General features: G+C 39.3%; 1 protein-coding gene across 5 annotated transcripts in view; it reads right to left on the bottom strand.

Moving 5' to 3' along the window:
* LOC129170088 (protein turtle homolog A-like) overlaps nt 1-20,104 on the bottom strand; it is a 73,570-nt gene that overhangs the window by 4,983 nt on the left and 48,483 nt on the right. For all 5 annotated transcript variants that reach the window (XM_054757278.1, XM_054757279.1, XM_054757276.1 and 2 more), the window contains 11 exons: nt 19,078-19,223; nt 17,626-17,768; nt 15,449-15,589; nt 14,527-14,643; nt 14,033-14,183; nt 9,678-9,789; nt 8,509-8,699; nt 4,649-4,857; nt 4,256-4,340; nt 525-692; nt 232-268 (listed from right to left, as the gene is read on the bottom strand). In XM_054757278.1, coding sequence (XP_054613253.1) covers nt 232-268; nt 525-692; nt 4,256-4,340; nt 4,649-4,857; nt 8,509-8,699; nt 9,678-9,789; nt 14,033-14,183; nt 14,527-14,643; nt 15,449-15,589; nt 17,626-17,768; nt 19,078-19,223 — 1,500 coding nt within the window. The remainder of the gene's footprint in view (nt 1-231; nt 269-524; nt 693-4,255; nt 4,341-4,648; nt 4,858-8,508; nt 8,700-9,677; nt 9,790-14,032; nt 14,184-14,526; nt 14,644-15,448; nt 15,590-17,625; nt 17,769-19,077; nt 19,224-20,104) is intronic.

Raw genomic sequence — 20,104 nt, 5'->3', positions numbered from 1 at the left:
AAAATGTTAGAAAAAGCAAAGGTGTTAGATACAGAGAAAATAACAGGAAGCGAGAGAGAATGAGCTGAACACAGAAAAAGACCAGCAATAAATGAGGGTGAAGAGGAAAAAGGATATGAAAATAGAACACTACTGACATTTTTGATATTATTCAACACATTTTCCTGAGAGGAGAATGGAGGGAAAAGGTATATGCAAGTTATGTTAAGGACATGAGCTAGGGGTACTTACATTGATGGGGAGCACTTATAGATGGCAGGTGGGGGTTCTGGAAGGGAGGGAGAGGGGCAACATGGTGTCTAGCTTATTACAGGGTACAACCAAATTGAGCAACTAAAAACATGTGTAACTTCACTACATTTACCAGCCAGCAATGCAAGTGGAATAAATATCTTTTATGAAATCTGAAGCGATAGATCCAATATAGTGTGGTCTGACTCATAAAATTGAGTGGTTAAATACTTTATTTAAGATGTTATTCATCATTGAGTGCCTGCTGAGTGTCAGACAAAGTAATGGTTTACCATTCCGCTTCTTTCGGCAGCGTAGGTTCCTTCTGTGGCTGATGAGACAGGCGGACCCCAACAGCAGGACCAGTGCCAAACACATGAAACCAACCCCACCAAGAATGCCAGCCAATAACGGTTCTGGAGACTCCAGCAGTCTGGATGTCGAAGGGTACATTTCCATTCCTGTAACAACATTCACCCAAGATGAATTGGTATGTGCAGATGAAACTGAGCTAATTTGGACAGCAATCACCTAAAACTAACATTGCAGCTTTGAATTCCATCTTTAAAAATCCATGCTTGAGCTGACAATTGTCCATGATTGGACTAGTCCATTGCTTTGTGGCATACAACTACAACTACTGTTGTTAATCTGATGGATGTAACAAACAGAACATTTGCTCAATCATCCTGCAAGTGTTCGCACTTTTCCAAACTACAGTATTGGTAACAGCAATTTTCCAGATCCACCTATCCATTTCTGTACCCCTTGTCCTCACTCGGGTCACAGAAGACACATCACAGGAGCCCATCCCAGCTGTCTTCGGGCTAGAGGCGAGAACTGGTCAGTTTCTCAGATGAACAGTAAAAACTGTTTAACAGTACTGTCGCTGTCAAATGAAAAACATGCTTCTCCAAATGTGAAAGAAGTTTTGGTTAAGAATTTAAAACTCAACAGTCTTCTCACGCCACTTAATGCCTTAAAATTTGCGGCTTCATTCTATCATGGTTTTTCAAAAATACATAAATAAATCATGCTGTTTCGTGGTTGAATATGGCCTATTATGAATAAAAAATATAGACAAATAAATGCAAACATTTTTAAGCATAAAAATTGCTAATAAAGTAAAATACAAATATAAGGCATTCAGAAGACGCATTCAGAAGACACATTCAAAGACGTTGCGACGAGATGTAGTATTCCAAATGTAAATATTCCAAACAACTAATCCTACTTTGTAGAAACTCACTTATCGGTCCGGAACCAATTTGTTATTAAAAAAACAGGTTTAGACCCCCACATCTACAATAACGTTCAGCCAATTTGAAACCTCCCATTCATTTCCAAAATATTGGAAAAAAACGTTGCCTCTCAGGTGCATGCTCATCTTACCCAAAATCCCCTCTATGAACAGTCCCAGTCTGGCTTCCGCCCCCAACACAGTTGTGAAACCGCACTCCTCAAGATCACCAACGATCTCCTCATGGCAGCGGATTCTGGCCTACTTACCATCCCCATCCTCTTCCATCTGAGTGCAGCCTTTGACACAATCTCTCATTCCATCCTCCTCAATAGACTTTCCTCCATCGGCATCAGCCGATCAGTTCATCCAGCTCAAGTCCCACAGATCCCAGTCCTCCCCTGTTACTACAGGCGTGTCTCAAGGCTCTGTCCTAGGACCCTTCCTTTTTATCATCTACCGTCTCCCTCTCTGCAATATGTTCTGTAAATACACCACCCATTTCCGTTGCTTTGCGGATGACACCCAGCTCTACCTCTCTAGCAAACCAAATTCCGTCCTCCCTCCTCCCTCCCTCACCACCTGCTTAACTGAAATCAAATCCTGGCTCACCTCAAATTTCCTTAAACTCAACTGTGAAAAACAGAAGTCCTTCTGGTTGGCTCTAAATCTACATTATCCAAAGTTGACAGTTTCTCCCTCAGCATTGACAACACCATGGTCTCCCCCTCCCCTCAGGTTCAGAGTCTGGGCGCCTACGCCCCTCCCTCAGGCCCCATACTACCTCTAATCTTGTTCCACAGCCTGGTTACCTCTCATATACTGTAGATTACCGCAACTCTCTCCTTGTCGGCCTCCCTCACAAATCCCTCCATAAGCTTTAAATGGTTCAGAATTCAGTCGCCTGAATCATCACCAGAACCCCTTCTTTTCATCACATCACCCCCCTCCTGCAGCACCTCCATTGGCTCCCTGTCACATCTAGAATTGAATTCAAAATCCTGCTGTATACATTCAAGGACATCCACAAGCTCCCCCCCACCTCTCTGATCTCGTCAACGTTGCCACCTCCTGTCCCTCCCTCAGATCCGTCCCACCTGCTCGCCTCAGCAGCATGGGTTGCAGAGCTTTCAGCCACTCTGCTCCAAAATTTTGGAACAGACTCCACACTCAAAACCCACTTATTCAGGACATCTTATTCTCTATAATTGTATCATCTTTTTTTTGTTTTTTTTTTATGTGTGTGCTGCTTTTAATTGGGGGTATGTGCAGTGCCCTTGGGTTCCTTGAAAGGCGCTTACAAATAAAAAGCATCATTATTATTATTATTATTGTCGTGATAAATTGTAAATGCTTTTTATTAGGCAGCAATGATATCGAGACAAAATGTCTTTTTTTTAATTGCAAAGAAAAGGAAAGAATAGACATACATACATGTGGTCCTTGGGCTACGTCGTCAGACATTCGCTGTTTTGTGATTACGTACACACGCCGATAAATTAACTACTTCACTTGGTCCATAAACACTGGAATAACTTTCACTCGTAGCTGATGAATACATGTTGCACGCTACAAAGATGTGTGCCGCGAGACGCACTGCAGATGGATACTGTACAGTGTACAGTATGTCTCATTCACAGCTACACAAAGGGAATAACATCTTAATTAACTTTATGCACTTCATTAAGTCTACCAAGCGTAAGGCAGGCTCTTCTGGTGAAAGTGTGCTGAGAAAAAGAAATGCCATCACCATGGAAGTGACAATAGACATCATCAGAAACACCCACCAATGTTGGCCACACTTTTGGTCTTAGCCGTTCAGCTGTGACGTCTACCACTACAGGATAAAAACCCTATCTTTGACCAAGTAAAAGCATCTACTCCTATAAAAGCGACAGCGATAACTAAGTAATATAGTGGTCTTATTATTTAGATGGAATGGTTGCTTGTGCTCTGGCTGGAAGACCAGAATCAACCAGTACCAGTACCCAGTGAGCCTTATGTTGATTCCTACTCTCTACCTCAGCACCTACTGCAGATTAAAAAAGATAAAAAAATAATATGTTCTCTTTTTATTACTGTTTCATTTAGTTCTTGTACAGTATTTTGTGTTGTAGTGTATGTCCATGTGTTGTGTGTATGGTGCGAGTGACTTGGGAGTTAATTACGGTTAAATTTAGGTATAGATTTGACTTACATCTAAACTCGGTGTGACCCAACTGACATATATTCCATGCCAGTAGCAGTGTTTACATCATCAGCTAATGAGTGCCATAGGAGGAGGACTAGTGTCAGCAGATTTAAGTGTGTCTAATCAACAACATGTGTCCTTGAGGATCATTATCTGTAAATCTTACAATTGTACTGTTCTGGATAATTTGCTCAGGCAGAGTTAATCAGATGAGCAACTGTGTTAAATAATATACAGTTCAGTAGGAGCTGGGGCTCTGATGAAATGACATCCTTTGGATTAAACCCATGGGGTTTGTCGGTCTCTGCAGTATGTATCTCTGGGCCGTATAGAATGAAACATTCATGTCACACTCACAAAGATACAGAACAAAAAAACCAGCACAAATAGTTGTAACAATTCTTTCAATAAGTTATTTGCGTGGCAATTTCTTCCATTCGGGAATCTAATGGGCAACATTCCCTTGGGCCCTGCTCCAATTTTTGGGAAACAAAGGGATGGGAATAGAAATTGAGATACATTCTGAGTCGATGGGGGGATTAAAACACGAGGCGGGACGGGAACGTGAGGGGCAAGGTTGCTCGAACACCTACCCATGGTGGAGACATTGAGTGATGGACTGGGCTCGCTCAGCAGCTCACCGCGTTGAGTTAGCAGCCGCAGCTCATATACACAGTCCTGTGACCAACACACACACACACACACACGGGATGAAACCTCACTTTGTCAACACGGGACTGTGCCTGCAATGCTAATGAAGCTGATTTGAATTTGACTAGGCCTATATTACAGAGCAAAAGAAACAGGCAGAGAGGAAAAGCCAGCAATTGATAAGAGACAGAATATATTTTGACACCTACCTATACATATTCAACAAATAAACATTCTTTTTCACTCAGAATTTGGCTGGGGTGTCATTTCATACATTTTGGGATTAACAGATAGATAGATGGCCAGCTAGACAGAGAGATGGAGATGCATGATACCTTATGCAGCCCAGGAACGACTATCTCGCTGGTGTTGGCACTAATGTCTTCATCCAAATTGAGCCACTCCCCTTGCTTGATGCGGGACTGGAGAACAAACCCTGTGATGGGCGGGTCCTGGACCTTTGGAAGGGACCACTGCAGAACAATACCTGCTGAGCCTTGACTAGCTGACAGCAACACAGGCTGACCTCTCACTGGTGTAGCCTCTGATTGAACGAACAAAACAAAACAAGAGTTTTCAGTTTATCAGCCAGATGCACTAAGGTGGAAAATTTAAATCAGAGTGCAGGAAATTGCAGTCCTGCCGCTCAAACAGAAATGTTTACAAAGAGTCAGTGTCGTTAAAGAAGTTAAGGCACTTGTACTAAATTCAAGTAAACATGCAGGAAAGTTCCAAGAGTTAACTCAGGCATATTTGCTGGATAATGTTGAAAAATTAATGATCATTGATCAAATAGCTGCTGCTTCTAATTACTGAAACTCGAGATGAAAGATGACTTTAATCACTTTATGCTAATTTACAACGGCCATCCAAAATATTATAACCATCAAATTACAAGAACTGTATCATAAATTATGATATTTTCAAAGAGGTAATGCACTACATCTGAGGTTCCCAAAGTGGGGTACATGTACCCCCAAAGGTACACAAATTGTCATAGACGGTACGTGAATTAAAATGAAAAACAGCGCATACATTGGTGCCTGAAAGCCGAACACTCAGCGTTACGCAGTGCGCTTGAACTCCTCGTCATGTGAACAGCACCTGCACAGCGCAGGGAGTATAATGCACAATGTCCTGTGCACGCTATGAAAACAAATAAGTAATTTTGATGATTATGTTGTGTATTAAAAGTGTTTCAATCTTGAATAGTTCATTAATATTGTGTGCTAAATGAAAGCTAGTCTTCTTTAGTGGTGCTGTGACTAATTAGTGACATTTCTGAGCTATGAGTCTGTAATATGTTTCTTGACTAGATGCACTGACTAGTACAGTAATCCCTTGTTTATCGTGGTTAATTGGTTCCAGACACGACCGTCATAAATACATTTCCACAAAGCATGCTTCCTTATTTATAAATTGAATATTTTCGTGGTAATGGCCTACAAAACTTGTTTACAATCTTTGAAATATATTTTTTTAACATTATTAAAACCCTCTAGACATGAAATAACACCCATAGAGTCACTTTTATATTCAGATTTCCAAAAATAGCACATGCAGTATAATTTAAAGCATTTATTTAACGGCAATTATACCATTTATACCAAAAAAAACAGTGTCACAGTGAGTGCGTTCCGATGCTAGTAGGGGACCAGAATGGGTTGCTGACAGGAAGTGATGTCGAGTTCAGAGTTGAGTTTTAACTTGTCATTATGGCCGCAGCAGCAGCCTGTGTTATTATTATGATCATAGTTATCATTATGACGTTATTATCATTGTGCCTGTTAATATTATTATTATTATTATTATTATTAAATAATTTAAACCTGCAAAGCCTGTTCTTCAATCTTGCAATCAAGTCTACTGCTTATCTCATCGAACAATTAATGACCAATAGTGATCCAAGTAAATTACTACATTTCATTTTGAATCATTTTCTTAATTTTTTTTTGTATTTTAGTTCATTTAGGCATTTTCTATGCTTAGAAATGCTTCACTTAGACAAAAAATACATACCATTTGCTTAAAAATGCATCTTTTTTTTACATAATATGCCGTGTTCAACCATAAAACGGCATGATGTTTTAATATACAGTATGTTTGAAAACTAATGGCAGAGCAAAATTTGAACTGCAAAGGAACGACTGTATATGTGCAGTTGTAAAATAAGCCACAGGATTTTTTGAGACTACGGCCAGAAAAACTACACAGACAATGCCTTCAACAACACAGTTTCTCTGCGCACTAATGACATGGCGGAGGACATTAAAAAAAAAAAAAAAAGCTACCACAGTGCATACAAGCACTACAGCTGGATGAGTCAACAGGTACTGTATAGCCGGCCTGGCACATGCCCTGGTGTATGTGTGTACATTCATGAATAGACAAATGAGGACGAGTTTTATTGTGTGCGTACAGACACTGGTTTATGTTTTTACAGGAAAACTGCACTTTTTTTTTATATTGCCCATCATCCACAATCCTTACGTGAGACATGAACACGTCTTTCTCTTTTCTGTGCATCTAAAGATTGAAAAACTGCTAGCACGAGGCAGCTAATAATGCATGTACTGGGGCTTTACCTATTATGGCTATGAAGTCCTCTATTAAAAAACCTCCAACAACGTTTTATGTGACCATGTTGTTCATAATACATTCATGATAATGCTTACAGTGTTTTGCGGTATTTTGGTCATTTTAAGTATTGCTTCCTTCATGGGCACTTTTATTTCACAGAGCCCATAGCGTTACTTGTACTCACCCCAGGCAGAGAATAACGTTGCATGGTAAGGCCCTGTGTCACTATGCCAGAAAAGTAGTTCTTACGATGTTGCTGTACCTTGGTTAATATGCAGGTCACATCATGTAAATGGAGCATTGTTGGCGGTTTTTGGAGGGTTTTTTTGAGGGCTTTACAGATGAAATAGGTGAATCCCCATACATACATTGCTAGCTGCCTCGTGCTAGCTGTTTTTCTGTCTTTAGAACACAGAAAAGGGAAAGACTTGTGTTTATGTCTCACAAAAGAATTGTCGATGATGGGCAAAATTCCCCAAAAATGTGCAGTTTTACTTTAAGTGTGCAGGAATAGTGGATGCATGGCTTCAGGTCAAATGTCTGAAGGCGTACGAGACTGTGAAACGATTGGGAACCATTGCACTACATTGTAAATACATAATTCATTTTATCCATCCATCTATGCCGCTTGTCCTCACTACGGTCGGCAGATATGCTGGAGCCCACCCCAGTGGACTTTGGGCGAGAGGCGAGGTACGCCCTGGACTTGTCGCCAGCCGGCCAGCAGGGCACATATAAACAAACAACCATTCACACTCACATTCATACCTATGGACAATTTAGAGTCTCTTTCTGCATTTGTGCATGTGCTGTTGTGTTCAGTGATATTAAGATTAATTTCACTGAATCAGACTGAAGCTGAAAAACATTGCTAGTCAAGATCAAGAATCTGAATTTGAAGAACATTTGGTAATGTGCAGGCAACTTTAAGTTGACCAAAAGAAATCAACAAACTATCCCTGAATAACAGTTAAATGATTGCATGAAATTTGATACTGAATTATAATGATAACAGTATTACCCCGAGATAAGCCTGTTACCTTGTATACCTACCTTAACAGATTTGCAGTTAAGGTCACCCAAGACTGGGGCATTCCTAGTGAACTAAACTAAGGACATCTCAATGTGGAGAACTCATTGTCATGTGTTGGATGACATGTGACACAAAACATTAAAATGTTGTCTCACTGATGCCATTCCATGACATGTCAGAGGATCACCACTGATATAAGGAATTACAGATTAAATGATTAAAAGCAAAAGTATGAGGGTTTTTCGTAAGTGGTGGTAAGTGGCCCTACAATTTCTACCATTGTTTCCAAATAAAATACAGTACTAGTCTGAAAGTGGCTTAACACAAACACTTACACATTCAGGTTGCTATAGTTGCTAAGCAGCACCCAAGTAGCACACAAATAAGGATGGATGACCTCCAAGAGCGCACATAAAGACTCGACAAAACCAGTGTTTTATGCTTTGCTTATCGAAAAGAAAAAAAATGAGCTGCTGCTATGAGATTTGTTTTCTTCAGTGCAGTGTTTTTTCACCAAGCTATTATCAGATCTTGGAATTCTACGACAGAAAGATTAAGTGGATAACAGAGGAGGGTACTGACCTAAAGTTCGTGCTGTGGTAATTCCGCTAAAAGGTCCCGTGCCCATTTTGTTGTGGGACAGGATGCTGAACTGATATTCTGTAGCAGGAGACAGGCCTGTCACCAGCAGGGAGCTGCCATAGAGGGGGGGCACGGGCACAGAGAACCAGTCCTGCTTGCTTTCGTTATCACGCACCGACATTTTTTTTACCCTGCAGAAGGAATCAGAGCGAGAGACGAGATGTGAAAACAAAAGAGAGGAGGGGAATTATGGGAGTCTGCTTTCATGAAACATGACAGAAAAACGGGTTTCATTAATCATTCATCCTCATCACCGGCTCCAAATTTTGTTTCAAAGACAGCACTGATGTATCCCTACTTATAGCACAGAGAGCTTGCCACTCTAATTAGAGCGATTGTCGTTATCTCTTGCAGAGCAGAGGTCCTACATATCTATTTTATACAGAGCAAATTTCTTGACTCCTGAGGCAAAAGAAGAAAAGAGCGATTCACCTATTCACAACTGAAAGAACTTTGGAAAATTATTAATGTCAGTCTTAAAAAAAGGTTTGAAACTCCTTGGTTGAAGTGTCATCTTTCATTAAAGGTGAGAATATGTTTTATTAATGTGGTACAGTTAAGTGTAAGGTCCTGTTTTATGTGTGAAAACAAGGAGGGAATGCCATTATTTGCCCACAGAGCTCCCGCAAATACATAATCACTAATATCATAATATTATTTACTGTCTATGCTGTCGCTCTAATCTTATCTTTGCCGTGACAGTTTGCTACATGATGATGCAGTCCTATTTCCATTTGCATTCCAATCCACCCTTAAAATATCAAAATCACTAAATATATCATATGGAATACATCAGATCACCACGAATCTACGCACAGACTACAAAGCCAACCCAAACCCGCTGTGTTCATTTATGTCACCATTATAAAAGTGCTGATTGTCATGAACCAATTTATCGCTTGTCGCTTGTCAGTATCCTCCTAATGTTGCCATAGCATGGCCACCGCATTATAAAGCGCTGCAGTGCAGTGGCATATTTTATTGTAGCTGCCAAGACGTGATAACGGATAAATGAATTCCTCATTCCAAAGATCAATAGAGTAATACGAGTGCTGTCAAAAGCTGCCATGGTTACAGCCCAAGCAGAAAGTGGGAAGCTTTACACCCACCAAACTGAAAATGTCTGTGCTGAACCTCCGTCAAAGCCTGCCTCCCAAGATATATTGGCCTGCTTCACCCCTGGAGAGACAGACAGCATTGTAGCTGCGTGGGGGCTGGTTCCTGTAATGGGAAGAACAGACAGGAGTTCATGTAAATTGAACAGCACTTTTAACGGCCTTATATCATTAACACCCATCTTGAACTGGACCAATGTTTTACATCTGGTGGAAGGTTGGAAATGCAAGCATCCACTCATGACATTCTCACAGAAAAAGCACATCATCATACCTTTCGGGCCGTAATTGTGCACCTCAAAAGCGTCCAGTTCAACAGCATCAAAGAAATAATTCTAAAGTGGAGTCTGTTTATATCAACACGCCTCTGGCTGGCTGACTGACATCAACATAAGTGGCTGTCAACATAACCATTGCCTCAACATTTACTTGTGACTTTTGCCAAAGATATAATTAAAATGAGCGCTATTTGAAACTACGGCAATTTCTTGACATCGCCATGTCCCACTACAAATACATTTGGCCCTCCACAAATACATTTGGCGCTATCAGTTCGCCCTTGCTCATAAACACATTATAACGCAGCTGATCTGCCAGAGAATAAGAGGATAAGCAGGAGGGATCAGCGTTGCCAACTTAGCAACTTTGTCGCCATATTTAGCGAGTCATCAGACCCCTCAATATATTCTTCTTCAAAAAAGCGACGAAGAGTGAATTTAGTGAAGAGACTTTTGGAGACTCTCGACATGAAAGTAAGTATAGCTCTTCTAAAGGAGCAGCAAGTGTTTTTCATCTTTTGTTACTTACACTTTGCAAATGTGTCAAGGCTAATTATGCAATTTCAACGACAACGCGATTACGTCATTCCCCACCCCCAAAACAGATTACAGTCCTGGGGCAACACTGCGTCACTTTCCTCCATTTATGCGTATTTCTGCAGGTTGATACTGCTTTGTTTTTATTTTGACGCTTCCTGTGCACTGAACAGGAAGTCATTGTGTGCATGCATTATTGCTGTGTAACTAGACAGTAGTTATGTCGCTATTGTTGTTTGACGCTCTTTAGCAATAATGGTGACGTTAACGATATCAGTACGTCTTTTCACAGAAATGACCCCATGTATGTCGACGTCGACTTAAGCAGGCGCTTTTTAGTAATAATAAGACCACAATGGACCGGGAATTGGTGAGTTGGTCAATATAGACGGGTTGTCGACATAAGTTGGACCGACTTAAGTGGGTCCCACTGCACAGGAGATCCTCGGTTTACAAACAAGTTCCGTTCCTACGAAGTGTAAGTTGATTTTTAGTGTAAGTCGGAACTTTTACATAAAACTAAACATAAATTAATGCCTAAGTCAATCACACTGTACACATAGCACACAAAGGACATATGAAATACAGTAATAAACAAATATACAAAACTTAAATAAACAGTGATTATCTGTCCATTTCATATCAGCAAATTCTCCTTTTTTAATCATCGTTGTTTTGGTCACGGTGGTCTAGTGGCTTGGACCGGGCAAGCAGCTAGTGCTGATTGCCGTTTCTCCCCTTTCTGAGCATTTTGCCGATGTTCGGTTTTTACTTCGATGGTGGTGTCTTTCCTTTTCCGCCATCAACGGAGTCGACCTTGAGCTTGGGAGACACAATGCAGGGCGGAGCTTGGTGAGCGAGAACAGGGGGCGTCCCTTCTCAGTGTACCTGCGAGTGACTACGTGTTTGTCCGCCGCGTGCACATAACCCGTTCTCAAGCGAGTCTTTACAAAACAAACTGATTAGGTCAAAAGTAAGTAAGTCATTTTAAATAATTTATGGGAGTGTGTGGTAACTACGAAACATCGTGAACTGCACCACCTGTATGTGCGTTTTGACAAGCCTCAACATGGGGTTTTATTAGAAGAACGTGAGAAGAAAAGAAGAAAATACACTGGATTTAACTGAATTCAAAGCAGTATGCGTGGTCACTTGTCAATCAAAGTTAATGGGAATGGGAATGGTTTAATTTTATTTGAACATGCATACAAGTTACAGTGGAATACATCACATAGTTCAATTCGCAGTTCCACATGTCCAAAAGGAGTATGAAGAAGCAAAGCGTATTTAATCCTACGCCTCGTCCATTTCACATCAATTGCAATACATTTATTCACTTTCTGTACTCTGATGTAGTCTTTACCAGTTGATACATGGAAAAATGATACAATGGAAAATGATAAGGTAATGTAACAGTGTAGTAAAATAATTGTCAGGGTTTTTCTTCAATCACAATAACTACTAATCACATAATAGTAAATAATAAATAATAAATAGTTTAAGGCCATAACTGAACTTAGCTGTGATAATAAGTGAGTACACTAGGTCCCCAACTTACGAACATCCGACTAGCAAACATTCGCGGATACAAACACAAGCCGACTGGTCTATATTTTATTTTATTTTGCCTTGTAGTCGCTCAATTAGTATTTATACTGCTACTGTACATGCTTGACCAGTAGAGGGCACTGTGACACTGCTAATGGGACCAACAGAGGAAGAGGGAGATAAAGCTAAATGGAAAGCTAAATTATACAACCTGGACAGAGCGTGTGATTAAAGTTTATGAAGAGTTAATAGGCCTGCTTAATTCTACACCACCAACAGAACACTACCTCTTTTAGAAGAGTCTAACGACGATGACGATTTGTCCTTTTTCTCAATAACTCCTCCTCCTTCTCCACCACAACGACGTATGCTCGACCACTCCTCTTCCAAGGTAAATAACATTTATCATTACGTATTATTATATCATTTTTATTATTGTTTTTTCATTAATTATCCTCATTTAATATTACTACTGCATCCAAACTCATATTTACATACATACGCATATACTGTATATGTATACACGTACATGTAGTACCTACAGGTATATAATTGGTAATATTACCTTTTCCCCTATTTAAGAACAATTCGACATAAGAACAGTCGTCTGGAATCAATTGTGTTCGTAAATTGGGGACCTAGCGTACTGACAATGAACTCACAAGAATGAAAAGTAATGAGTGTTGTCGTGATGAGACAAAGCATTTTGTACACAGTGGTTCAAAACTCTTCTTCCTTGTATTTTGCAAACATCAACTGTATTGTTTCTTGAAATTGCTCATCTTGGTGCTTTGTTTGAGTTCCTTACTCAATCCATTCCATAATTTGATTCCACATCCTGAAATGCTGTGGGTTTTTAGCGTTGTTTTCGCATATTATAATCTGTAAAGTTAATCTAAAGTGTTTTTTGTATGACAGCAGTTAACTTTTTCATTGAAGTTGCTTTATTTTTACATTTCATCAACAGTGAATAACTTCTTTTTACACTACAATTAAATGTTAAGAAGTAATGCGCGTGATGCATTTCTGCCACACAACTAACCTTCACGATACGCCTGCTTAATGTGCTATTAAAGTTAATTTTTACAATGAATCAGCAGTGGTGAACTTATTTTTTTTACACTTGTATGAAAGTGCGACCAGTCCAGGTTGTACCCTCCCTCTCACTCAAAGTCAGCTGGGATAGGCTCCAGCATACCCCCGCAACCCTAATGACGACAAGCGGCATAGAAAATGGATGGATGTGAGTGAGTGATGTTAAAATAAATTGCCTGTGCAGTTAATACAGGGTTTATGATGGCAACAGCCTGACCCCGGGAACTGATTATTCATCTGCGCCTGAAATAGTTTTGGCCTAGGATAGTTACTAACTGAAACCTCTGAGCCCAGTAATAAGGCTAATGGTGTAAATTATAGATTACAGAGAGATATCAGCTGTGGGTAGGAATTGGACTCCAGCTGTATCCCTATTTCCAACAGTCAGTACGTTTACGTGCACTAAAACAGTTGGAGTCTCTCCATTTTTCACACTTCCATACGAAGGCCCCGGTTTACATCCGCTCGCTCTAATTCGATTGTTGGCCAACTGCTGTGTGCCTCTGAAATGCTAGGGGGCAACTTTGATCATTTGAGCTCATTCAGCTATGTGGGGAGTGGCATTGCTACATGCCAATAGATGTCAAATGGCTTTCTACAGCCCTTATGTCCAGTCAGTAATGTTTTAACTCAACAATGTCAACACTACTTCACTATTTCAGTGTGTTATATAGGTAATTGGTTACAGTGTTGCTGAACTGGATTCAATAATGTTGAGAGGTTCCATTTACTGTGTACATGAAAAGAAATACAATATAAAGAACACCTTTCAGACCCGCGAGTCGACCTCAATAAACAAAACAAGCTGCAGTGTCAAAAAGCTGCCTTGTAAAGTGCACAGCTCACATAATACATTGTCGACTTTTGCTTCTGTTACTTGTTTGCACTTACCCAAAACGAAGATTTGAGTGTAGGCTTTTACCGAGGCAACACGATTAGAAACACTGCACTCCCACTTTCCGTGGTGGTCCTTGGCGAGGGGCCGCAGCAACAGCGAGCCATTGGGTTTGATGGAATAAGATATGCGGCGAACCAATTCAACCTTAGTGTAACAAATAAAATAATTAAATGCATGACACAATACACCAAACACTGAAAAACTGCAACTAACAATAACTGATCAATCAAAATAATATGGCGAGTAATAAACATGACAAGTATGTTTTGATGTTGAAATACATCTTTTGAAGTTTAAATTTCGGTTGTTTACTTTATGATAATAGGAGAAAAATCACTCAATTGTGCAATCACAATATTACAATTCATCCGGTCCCTGTAGCATGTTGATTAACACGCAGGGCATCTTCTATGTAAAGTGAGTTGCTCTGTACTGTGTCAAGTTTTATCAGTACAGACTGAGTGCTCACTCTCCATCTTCAATGTACCTTAGTCCAGGTAACTGTTACTGTGAAATTGTTGTTTGCTTGACATGGGACAAGCAAGGTTCTTCCAGTCTTCTGTTTGTACTGCTTCTCTGGAGCGATGCTGAATGATGGGGGGTCCTGTGAATCGTCCAAGCAACACAGCTGAATCACGGCGCTTGCAGCAGTAACAACAATGGATATGAAGACTGGATTAATGCCTCTTTGGACAAGATTATCTTAATAACAGAAGGATTAGCCACGCAATTAACTCCCTAATAGCGCAGCTATTGTGGTAAGACTGAGCCGACTTCCATTAATGCCAGAGGGCACCGACGTCGAAGTAAAAAGGTCAATGAAATGTTGTTCCTGTTAAATTTTTAATTGACTGTGACAGATGCCATTTTGGCTTATTATAAAATGAATGCACAGTGGTTGTTGAACTAGAAGGACACATTCATTGTCATTTTTAAGCGCAATCACTGTATGGATATATAGACTGCCTTGCATTATGCTACATTTGAAAACCCCATATACTACTGATTACATTATTATTAAATATTATTATCGTGAGAATGATCACATTTGAATCATAATTATTTTTTTGGGCCACACCTGTGTGTAAAAAGAAAATAACCTTAAAAGTTTGCATTTCTTCTGGTTGAATGTAACAAATTGCATTAAAATATCACAGTACAATGGTACCTCGGTTTTCGTTATTCATTCGTTCTGTACAAAAACGGAAACCATTTTTCCAATAGTAAACAATGTAATATCCAATGAATCCATTATGACACCCAAAAATGTTAACACAAGACACTTATATGCAGAAAACTTTTACAAAACGCATCTAAATGGCGAAAAGATAGGGATAAATTAAGATTCAACGTTGAATGCGCAATATTTTACATACTATACATTCCAAAACACTTGTGTATACACCAACCTGCAAAATGACTTTGGTTGGTCCAGATGGTCCCATTGTCCTGTAGCTGTTGTATGGGGTGCATGTGTACACGCCCGCTGCGTCATCATTGACTGTAGCCATGAGCAAATTTCCTTCCGGTGTTAGGGTCCACCCTGGATACTGGGAGAAAACATAAAAAAAATATAAAACAAAATCACCAGTTACAGCATTCTGTAATTTTTTTCCCCCCATTTCCTTTTACTTTTACATGCAGTGGGAATATGGCCGGTCCTCAGGTTATGTACGAGTTCTATTCATATCACTATATTCATACTGTTCGGTTTGATGCCCAATTATGACTTTTTGTTAAAATCCCATCTTTTATGTTGTCATACTTTAACAAAAAAAAAATGTGACTTGTGAATGTGAATGCAATGCGTCCGAGAAGTGAAACACACATGCACAAAATATGACGCCACACCATACATATGGTAGCGACAGTCCAGTGTTGAGAGTAGCGTGGCTCGCGTGAGCTGCACATCGTGCATTCTTCAGTGGTGCACCACGTTGTAACTCATTCTTGAGTGAGTCTCGTGTTTACCAATCAAAATTAGGTTTCTAATGAATTTGTGGGAGAGCGTACGTAACCACAAAACACCGAAACTCGGAGCACCATAACCCGAGGACTGCCTGCCGTTCCATATTTGACCAATCTACAGTATATTACATTTATTGTAACAAAATGTGCAATATCCTGTACAATTTGTGGGATAACATGTTTTATCTGAATAATTGTGCTGGTAGAATGCACTGAATCACTCAACATCATCATGGTCTTGAAATGAGTGCTCAATCCTCTCATTTGATCAGTTACACGGCCATTCACTGTTTGAGTGAATGATGGTAATTGGCTTTGAACAAAAACATAAATGCATGTTTGACCTTTCAGACCTTTGAATTTAGTTGGGGTTTTTTTTACCATTTTCAGGAAAAGCGGATCAAATACAAAAAGGACTTCCGGTTGTCTTTACATCATTGAGTTTGTACTGACATCAGTGTTGCTATTACAGTATACCCATCAGAATAGGTCTGTGACAGCGTGTCGTTACTGTGATCGTGAGCGCTTGTGACAGCGGCGGTACAACTGGGATAATTGGCAACATCCTGACTCCCAAAAGCCTTTGTTCCACACCACAGGAGATATATCACACTTCCTGTGGCGTGTCTTACGACATGTCCGTCTCAAAAAAGCAAAGCGCTAACATGTTGGGTGATTGCACTGAGGATGGGCATCTTTCCATGTAAAAACATAGAATTTCCATTATTTTCAGAGAAGACCAAAAACAACATGCAATTTGTGACTTTTTTTTAAATTAAAAATGTGTTTGTTCAATAACAAGAATACGTTTTGGTTAAATGGGCTCAATTACTGACCGTGATACGTGAATTCCCGCACAGTAGGATTCCTTATTTATAAATCAAATATTTACTAGTTAAAGCATAGTAAACCCGTTTAGGACCTTCTAAGTACAGACTTTACCATTATTAGAGCCCTCTAGACATGAACTAATACCGCTATAGTCACCTTTACTCTCGTATTACCCAATATAGTAGACATAACAAGAGTAAATAAGCCATTTGAGACATTAGTAAGACTCGTGCTCATGTGTGCTGCTATAAATGTGTTCCCAGAGTGCCGCTGGAGCTGAGTGGCGGGAGGACACAAGGTGACATGGGGGTTAAGAGCAATAGTCTCCCGTGTTTTTATTAGGGATTTTTATTTGGGATTATTGTGCCATTTGTGAGATAATTCAAATTTGCAATGACAGCCTGTTGTTCCAGTGATCCAGTCTGCTGTGTTTGTGTGTGTGTCTCACCAAACATTAAAGTAACATTACTGACACCTAGTGACCAGTGTAGAATACTACATATCATCATCGCCTTGGATCGTCTTTGAATGCATAGCCATTTTTCCGCTTGAAAATGCTTGATTTCATCCAAAAAAATGCTTCAATAGTAGCCTGTACTCAACCACAAAACAGCATGATTCATTAATTAATATATTGTTGAAAAAACGCAAAAGCCGCAAAATTTGAACTGCAAAGTGGCAAGGGATCGCTGTATTTTTATTGTTATTTCTGAGAAATGGCAGGAAGAGCAGAAGCATAAACCTGGTCAGAAATCATTTGATCACATAGTACCCCATACTCTCTTACCGATGACAAATCCACTGGCTCTCCATCCTTAGTCCACACCACATAAAGCAGAGGCGGCTCAGCTACTGAGGAGCAGTTAACCATGCCGCCCATGCCTGTGGGAAGATAAGTTTCCCGGGGCATGGGAAGAGCCTGGGCTGGATCTGAGAAAGGGAAAGCATGCATTTCATGGCGTTTGTGATTTTTTAATAACCACAGCACACTATTTTATACACATGGAAAGTCACATATCCCCGTGAAACTGGACCGTGACTTTTGATTAATTTACAGAAGTGATGAAAAGCAATAAACATATTCTACAAGTGCTTCCCACACGGAAGGCGTTTACAGGTCTAGATGAAACTAAGAATTATTTAGGCATGGTGAAGAAATTACACTATAAATCAAGCATGTTATTGAACTATGAGTCGCTGCATATATTAAATAACCACCATCCTTCATGCCCTAATGGACTAACAGGTTTAAAAGATACATTTTAGCAGAGACTGAATGAACACTAAAACTAAGAAAGTTACAGCATTCAAAACTTCTTTTAGAATTGGTTGAAACTAAGTTGATGTATCCTATGAATTTAATATTTGTTAAGGATTGATATTATTTGTTATGATTTTTTTTCATTCCAGTAGTTACAGTTCAGTTCTTTATGAAACTACTGTATATAGGATTAAAAAACCTGCAGTGGCGAATGGGACCATGCCCGACCTGATTCATCCGATGGTGCTTTGGTTTCATTAAAAAATAAATAAATAAAAAAGAAGTAAGAATAATAGTAAAGAAGTAAGTAAAAGTATGAGTAAAAGGGAATAAAACTCTGTATAATCCCCATAGCCCTGTTTTTCTCATAACTACATTACAGGAATTACATTTTTTTTCCATTGCGAATTGTCATAATAAATTATATTATGAGTATTTATTGTCCGTGCTTTTTTACTACAGCGCTGTTGAAGAAAGACTTTAATCGGCCAGATTTTAAGAGCGGTTACTCTAGTATGGTGGCCTGCTACACTGACAATGAAATATTTGGTCTTTAATGTTATGCAACACGTTTAAATCTTCTTTAAATCATACTGTATGCATTGTTTACTATGTCAGTCAATAACACAATAACAGCACTCAAACAACAGCAAAATATGCCTCTTAAGTCGCACAAAACCTTTGAATTGCCCTCATGTTCAACATCAACTTATAAGGTGACATTTGTATGATAATGTTGAAATGTTGCTTAAAACATGGCCTGTACAGTTAATAAAGGTTTAATGACAATTTCACTTTTCTATTTCCGTTATTTTTATGAGAACATTTGTTTTGGAATGTGTTTGGCAGGTTGCCCGCTACTAATTTAATTGTCAGAAAGTTGGTATTCAATTTCATAAATAAAAAAGGAGCGTTTCATGTTGCTTGAAGAGACACATGTACAGAAAGACACGCACACACACACACACATGTACGTACGCATTACTCTGAGGTTGGCTGAGGCTGTGGGAGGCGCTAGCAGGCCATTTGTTGGAGCGCAGGTGTAGTTCCCGGAATCCTCTGGGGTGACACTGGAGATGAGCAGAGTTCCATCTACCATAATCTTCACGCGCGACTTTAGAGACCTTCAGGGGGAGAAAAAACACACTTGAATATGCAAAGAACAAACTGGAGACTTGCAGCTTTTTTGTGCTTTCCTAGGCTCAGTGTTCATTTATTATTTTTTTAATTATTTTCTTATTACACTGTTCCCCAAGGTGAAGATGGATGTTAAAATATAATTGCAGTTTGTGTAAGAAGAAGAGTTCCCACTCATTTTTACAGTGTAAAATATTTCCAGTGAAACCTTAGTATGAACCTTAGTAAACATTAGCATGAAAAGTACAGGTAGAGAAACTTAGTATTAATAATTACTTACTATACTTTTACATTTTTTATTACTTTTTTTATTTTTATTTTTATAGGATTATCTACTTTTATAATAAACCACAATACTAGAAAAATCCAACTGTTTATTTTGTTAACAGTTAATAGCAATACATCATTTGTATTCAAGAACCAAGTAAAGTCAGGGAACAAATATTTTAAAGCAGGGTTGTCCGAAATGATTCCACTGCAGGGCACACACTGAAAAATCAAAGAATGCCGGGCCCGATATTTGTAAATTTGCAAAAAAGACGAAAGAAAGGTTAGATATATTGCATATTTAAAGATAAAGCTTTGCGTTATTAAGTTAAGTAATTAGTATCAACATTTGAACTTTTTCATTTTTTATTATGTCTCTTTGCTCTATTTTTCCATTTTTGTGGTTTAATCTTATTTCCGGGCTGCAAGCCACTAAAAAACAAGCTGCCTTCCGCAATTGAACCCCGGGCCGCGCTTTGGAAACCCCTGACTTAAAGTATAACCTTCACCCAAGGTAGCCCACCTAAAGTAGATGCCTAAAACTAGGGGTGCACAGTAATTACTGAAGCAATAATTATTGGGACAATATGAGGAATTATAT

This window comes from Dunckerocampus dactyliophorus, chromosome 17 (genome assembly GCF_027744805.1).
Source record: "Dunckerocampus dactyliophorus isolate RoL2022-P2 chromosome 17, RoL_Ddac_1.1, whole genome shotgun sequence".
NCBI classification, from domain to species: Eukaryota; Metazoa; Chordata; class Actinopteri; order Syngnathiformes; family Syngnathidae; genus Dunckerocampus; species Dunckerocampus dactyliophorus.
Note: the sequence above shows the minus strand (reverse complement) of the source record. Positions and strands in the feature narration are given on the sequence as shown.